Source organism: Tupaia chinensis, unplaced genomic scaffold (assembly GCF_000334495.1).
Source record: "Tupaia chinensis unplaced genomic scaffold, TupChi_1.0 Scaffold148004_1, whole genome shotgun sequence".
NCBI lineage: Eukaryota > Metazoa > Chordata > Mammalia > Scandentia > Tupaiidae > Tupaia > Tupaia belangeri.
In genome coordinates this window covers 508,811-515,710 of record NW_006207854.1, presented here as the reverse complement: position 1 = coordinate 515,710, position 6,900 = coordinate 508,811, and the positions used below count along the sequence as shown (strand labels likewise).

The following is a 6,900-nucleotide window of genomic DNA, read 5'->3' as shown; positions in this document are numbered from 1 at the left end:
CCTGGGAGGTGATTTCTCGCTTTCTGTCTGTCTCTGTCTGGCGAGCGCACGCGCCCTACAGCGAAAACCTCTCCAAAAAAAAAAAAAACCAAAAAAAACAAAAAACAAAAAACAAAAAAACAAAAAACCTGTTTATCAGGCCAGCAGGTAGAGAGTGGTGGTTAAGGCACTGGAGTCCACATGGCCAACTCCTTGGTTTGAGCCCTACACTCAGCGGTTTGAGAATCATGCTGGTTGTACGTGTGCACATCCCCCAAATCCTAAGAGATGCGACTGTGGCATAGCCACCCTTCCAGGGGCTGACTTCTCACTTTCTCCCCCTTTCTCTCTCTTTCTGTCTCTCTCCAGCAAGCACATGTGCCCTATGTCAAAAATCTTAAAAAAAAAAAAAAAAAAGTGTCTGTGTTTTCATCAATCCTTATAGGCAAAACAAATCCCTCAGGTCAAAAGAAGAGACTGTGGGTGGCTAGGGTAGAAAGGGGAGGCAAGATCCTCCTAGCCCCAGCCCATCAGCCAGAAGACAGACTAGAAAGACAAGGGAATGAATGAATAAAGTAAGAGGAAAAGGAAGGAAAGGAAAAGAAGAGAAGAGGAGAGGAGAGGGGAGGGAAGGGGAGAGGAGGGGAGGGGAGAGGAGGGGAGGGGAGAGGAGGGGAGGAGAGAGGAGAGGAGAGAGGAGAGGAGAGGAGAGGAAAAAGGAGAGGAGAGAAGAGAGGAGAAGAGAAGAAAGGGTATTCACTTTGAGGAGCTATGAAGGGTAACTCTCAATCTGCCAGAAAAGCTAAGTGTTGTTTACATGGAGTCTTGGCCCTGGAAGGCAATAGCCGGGGGTCTCTTCAGACCTTCCTGGCTCAGGGCTCGAGCCCTGGAGGAAGGCTTGAGCAGAAGTCTGCTGGGCACGATTACAGGCTTCTATGCCAGTGTTGGCCACCCACACTGTGGCCTGCCTGGGCCTACTCACCACACCACGGTCCCCCAGGTCCAAGGCATCCCAGGTGAAGCCCTGGGGCAGGGTATAGGGCTCCTGGCGGATATTGTCTTTGTCAGGCTCCACAGGACCATGGGTGTTCACCACCTCACCTGGAAGAAGAGCACATGAGCATCACCTCTGCCTCCTACGGGAGGGAAGGTGCTCTGCTCAAAAACTGACCAGAGCAAATTCCTCTGTCCCTAGGAGCCCTCCGTCGGAAGAACATTCTGTGCTTGGCTCCTGCAAAGCATCTTCTGGCTACCCTTGGCCCCTAGTTTTAGGTCAATTCATGGCAAAACCTCAGAACAATCACCAGGATCCAAGGTGGTTCATTTTTTGGAAATCCTTTTAAATCTCCCTTGAGTTACTGAATGACAAACATTTATCTTTACTCATTTGGCTTCCTGCCTCCTGGTTGGTGTAAAGAGTGCTGTCACAGCCTTGGCCCAGACCCACGGACCTGGATGGATTTAGAAGGAGCGGCAACAAGGCTGCTTTTGTGTCAACAGCAACAACAATGTACTGGGCCCATTCCTGAACCAGATGAGGGCTTCCCGGCGCCAGGCTCAATCTTGGCCCAGCCAGTCTTGGCTTTCAGCAATGTGGCCAGCTGACTGCTACTGCCAAATCAGGCCCTCGGTGCTGAGAGTCCGACAAGTGCCTTTAGCCTGAATCACTGGGTTTATACGGTCCTGCTGGGAAATTCCCTCTGACACAATGTCCCCACCCTGGACAGCATGCCCCTCCTCTGTGGGAAGGGCTTGACAAGCTCAGAAAAAACAGCCCCAATTCCTACCCAGAGCTAGATCAGACACATCTAATACTTGGACAAATAAAGTATTTAATTTTGGTCCTAAGGATCAGCTCATAATTCAGAGCTCATTCATGTTCACACTAAGTGCATTCTGAAAACTGACCTTCAAAATGCACCCACCCATATAGTGTTCCTAGCACAGGACTCTGTATACACTGGACACTCAATTCAGCTTTTACTGACTGTCGAACCCCTGTCCAAACATTTGAGTGTATAGAAGGCCATTCTGGACCCTTCCCAAACTGAACTGTGGAGCAAGTGTAGCAGAAATGGCTGTCAGACTACAGCTGAAGACCACATTGCCAGGACTGACCGCCTCCCTCTCCCACTGCCCACCAACCATGCCAGACTCCATGTAGGCACTAGGACACAGCAGGGAAAAAAGACCAGGTTCTTGTCCTTACACATCTTCTAGGGAAACAGTCAATAAGAGTCATTACCGGGACCAGCAGTTAGCGTAATGGCTATGTCGCTGGACTCCCATGTAGTCGACCGCGGTTCGAGTCCCAGACCCGGTGGCTTAAACTCACGCCGGGCGCGTGTGCGTGCGTGCCCAAGATCCCGAGAGGAGAATGGAGGAGAAGGGATTGCGGCGTAGCCATCCTCCCTGGGGGGTGATTTCCTGCTTTCTATCTGTCTGTCTCTCTCTGTCTGTCTGGCGAGCGCACGCACCCTATAGCAAAAACCTCTCCAAAAAAAAAAAAATAAGAGTCATTACCAACAGGTAAGGATCAAAGAATGGAAAGTCCGGGTGACAACGGTGACATACAGCAGGGAAGCATCTAGCTACCTTTACTTACAACCTGGCTCTCCAATGTTTGCTTGGGTGAGAGGCTGTATTGTTCTTTCTTACTTACGAAACTAAACTTTTGACTTATTAAAAAAAATAGCCTTTGTTTAATGTAAGTCAGTCTTCCAATTCACGGGTATGTTAGGTTTTTAAAAATTTTTGAGCCTACAAAGCTAAGAGGCCAGTCTTAGAAAGCACCCGTGACTCCCACTCTTGTCTTGTCTAGGTGTTTGTCAGTTTCTCTTTGTGTAATGAATTTATATCTTTTCCTAAATATACTTCAGAACTTTTTAACCATGTTCTTCCTACGTGACTTCCACAGCCAAGGATACTGATGGTATTCCCTATGTATTACAATAATCATTACAATAATCCAAAAGCTAAATCTTCTCATTTAGGCTGGTTATCAAGTCATGCAAGCAACAGGCATTTCCACCGGCTTGCTCTTTCACCAAATGTGCACTGAATCCTAGCACATGCCAGTTCTGTGGCAGGAGTGGGCAAGTGAACATAGGTCCTCACCATCATGGACATCAAGCAGACTCCTACACCCAGCAGCACAAGGGCCTACAAGAATGAAGTACGGGCTGCAACAAACCTGCGGTGTGTTGGGAAAGACCCTCTGAGGAAGTATCAAAAGGCAAGACCCCAGAATAATTAGGAACCAGCCAGGCTGGAGGGGAGAGCATGAGCCAGAGGGTGTGTGCCCAGAAGCAACAATGCACAGAAAGGCCTGCCGCCAAGACCAGTCACCAAGGACCTCACAGGCAGTACTCCAAAAACCAGACTTTATCCTCAGGGCTGCAGATATCCTTAGCATTTTCTTTTCCCCATTGATTAAAATACAATTGCACTTTGGGGGAGCTTTGTAAAAAAGCTTATTTGTTTATTTCTTTCATGAGCAAAAGAGACAGAGAGGCAGCCACCCGACAACAGGTTCTTGACACCATAATCCACCCCCAGCCTCAGCCAGCCCTAGATGGCAGGCATGTGTGTGCTCAGTGTATTTAGGGAGGTCTCTGGACGCAGTCTAGAACCTCCCCATGTGGGTCAGCCTTGCAGAGTGAAGAGAGTTGTGTTTTATGCTGTGTCACTGCCCAAGTCCCTTAATGGTTTAAGGAATAGGCAGAGGCTGTCCCATCTTTCTTTCTTTTTTTTTTTTTTAAGAATCATTTTATTTAACTTTATTTATTTATTTTAATTTGACCAGAGAGGGACAGAATGAGAAAGAGAGAAAGTGAGAAAACACTGGGACTCAAACTGTGGTCAGGGAGTCCAGCACTCTTCACAACCATGCCACCTGCCACCCGACGTGCCATCTTTAGATGTACATTTTATAGAGGAATATGGCCATGATGCAATCCCCTTTCCATTTTCCTCCTGGGATGTTTGGAATGCATGTGTACACATCCAGCACGATTCTCAAGCCAGGAGGTCCAAGCCCGAACCATAGTTGGCCATGTGAGAAGCTAGCACCTTAACTACCACTCCACCTGCAGGCCTAAAAGATTAGTCTTTTCTGTTTTTTTTTTTTTTTTTTTTCATCTTTGCCATAAGGCATGCAGCATGCATACTCTCACTGGAGAGGCAGAGAGAGGGAAAGTGAGAAATCATTCCCCCAGGGAGATGGCGACACCTCGATCCCTTCTCCTCCATTCTCCCCTTGGGATTTTGGGCACAAACATACATGTGCTCAAAGTGATTTTCAAGTCGCTAGGTACAGGATGCAAAATAGTGGTCAGCCATGTGAGAGTCCAGCACCTTTTTTTAAAAAAATTATTTTATTTTTATTCATTGTCATTTTTTTTTTTTTTTGGAGAGGTTTTTCGCTATAGGGGGCGTGCGCTCACCAGACAGAGAGAGACATAGAGACAGAAAGCGAGAAATCACCCCCCGGGGGGATGGTCACGCTGCAATCCCTTCTCCTCCGTTCTTCTCTCGGTATCCTGGGCACACACGCACATGCGCCCGGCGTGAGTTTTAAGCCACTGGGTCCGGGACGCGAACCACAGTCGACTACGTGGGAATCCAGCGACATAGCCATTACACTAACTGCTGGTTCCTATTATTTTTAAAAATTATTTTGAAGTTGACCAAAGAGAGAGAGAAAAAGAGAAGGAACATGAGAAAGCAAGCTGCCAGATCCAGGACTCAAACCACAGTCAGCCATGTGGGAGTCCAGCCACCTTTACTACACTGCCTGCCAGCCCCGCTGGTTAGCCTTTATTTAAAAATTATTTAATTCCACTTGCCATTATTATTTTTTAATTTGACCAAAGAGAGACGGAGTGAGAGGGGGAGAAAGCAAGCCGCCAGGTCCAGGACCCAAACTGCGGTGGGCCATGTGGAAATCCAGAGCCTTTAATTAACTACCACGCCATCTGCTGGCCCCTTAATTTTTTCTTCTTTTTGTTTTCCCCACTGGTTAGTCTTTTCCAAAATTTTGCTATAGGGCATCTGTGCTTACAGGGGTAGGAGTGGGGATAAAGGGGTGGTAAGAAAGTACACCTTCTTCCACCAAGAGGGGAATGGCTATGCTGCAATCCCTACTCCATCCTCCGTTCTCTCAGGATTGTGGGCACACACGCACACACGCCCAGCAAGTTCTCAAGCTGCCATATCCAAGACACTTGAACGACGCAGTCAGTCAAATCAAATCCAGTTGCCTTAACCATGATGCCATGGGTTAGCCCCAGATGTTAAGTCTTAATCTATCTTTTGATAAATCAGCCCTCAGGTTATCCCTATGACAGATATCTGCAGGCACAGCTGACAAAGCAGCTATAAGAAATAACTGAGAAAGCGGCAGCCACTTCCAACAGACTCCCAGTATCTCTCTCTCTCATGGAAGAAATAAGCTTTAAACAAAAAGAAAGAAAAAAGAATGCAGCCAATTATTTCTCGATTACCACGAGACAGAAAATGATTGAGGGAGATACCTGGAACTCGTTTTAAAAGAACCCGAGGGCCGGACGGTGCCGCAGCAGTGAAGTAACACTCTGTCGTGCTGGACCCACGTGGGAAGGTTCAGGATTTGCATCTAGGGGCCTCCAGGTGCATGCTGGGTGCACACATGTCCAGCACCCCAGCTGAGGCTAGGGGTGAACTGCAGTGTGAGGACCCTCTCAGGTCCCGCCTAGCTCTCTTTCTCATGGAAAAAAGAAATAAACTTTAAATAGATAGTTTGGAACTTGAAAAGAATACCATGAACTGAATTTCTTTCTATGTACTCTTTCACTAACATTCATTCTCTGCCCTCTAACATCAAAGACCCTAACCAAGCGCTGCAGCCCAACTGTGAAAGACTTGGAAGACAAAATAATGTCTGAAATTTGGGAGACATCAGCCAAATGAGCAAGACAAGGGAGAGGAGATAGGTAAGCTCCTCTCTGGAGCCCAATGAAACCGAGAGTGAGTCCACATTCTCCCTTGGATAGTTACGTACTTGTTATTTATTTTCCAGTTTGTTATAGGGCATGTGTACTCACTGTAAGAGATGGAGAGGGGGAGAGAGAGAGAGAGAGAGAGAGAGAGAGAGAGAGAGAAAGAGAAAGCAGTCTCCGGGTGGATGGCCACAGCGCAATCCCATCTTCTCCATCCTCCTCAGGATTTTGAGAACGCACACACACACACCCAGTTTATTTTCCAAGCCACCAGGCCCAGGGCTGGAGCCACACAGTCAGCATGTGGGATTCTGCCACCTTACTCACCGTGACGCTGGCTAGCCCTAATAGTTTCAAACAAAGCTGGAAGTGCCCAGATTCCAACTTGCTGACCCAAGGCAAAAAAGGGATCCTGCTTCCCTCTCTAAGAATGGGAAACAGGTGACTTTATAAAGAAAAGTGATAAGACTGCCCGGTAACACTGTGATTAAGTGCTGTGCCTTGGGAGTTGGATCCCATATGGCCGACCTCAATTCAAATCCCAGCCTCAGTGTCTTGAAAGACATGCCAGGTACATGTGTATACATGATCCAAATCCTGACAGGATAGAGAAATGGAAGAAAAAGGATTGCGGAGTGACATCTCATTGGGAGGTGCTTTCTCTCTGGTGAGGGTATGTATCCTCTGGGTATAAAAAAATAATTAAAAGAGGGGCCAGCAGGTGGTGTGGTGGTTAGGGTGCTAGACTCCAACATGGCCAATCACGGTACAAGTCCCAGACCTGCAGGTTTGTTTTTTTCTCTCTGTCTCTGTGAGTGCACATGTCCTATAGCAAATTAATGATAATAATAAATAATAAATACAATTAAATAAATAATTATTTAAAAAAATAATTGTGGGGCCAGCAGGTGGCATGGTGGTTAAAGGTGCTGGATTCCCACAT

At 47.1% G+C, this 6,900-nt stretch overlaps 1 protein-coding gene across 1 annotated transcript in view; it reads right to left on the bottom strand.

The window, feature by feature from the left end:
- NMT1 (N-myristoyltransferase 1) overlaps positions 1–6,900 on the bottom strand; it is a 44,516-nt gene that overhangs the window by 12,421 nt on the left and 25,195 nt on the right. The window contains 1 exon segment of the mRNA XM_006172240.3: positions 962–1,075. Within this exon segment, the coding sequence (XP_006172302.2) occupies positions 962–1,075 (114 nt within the window).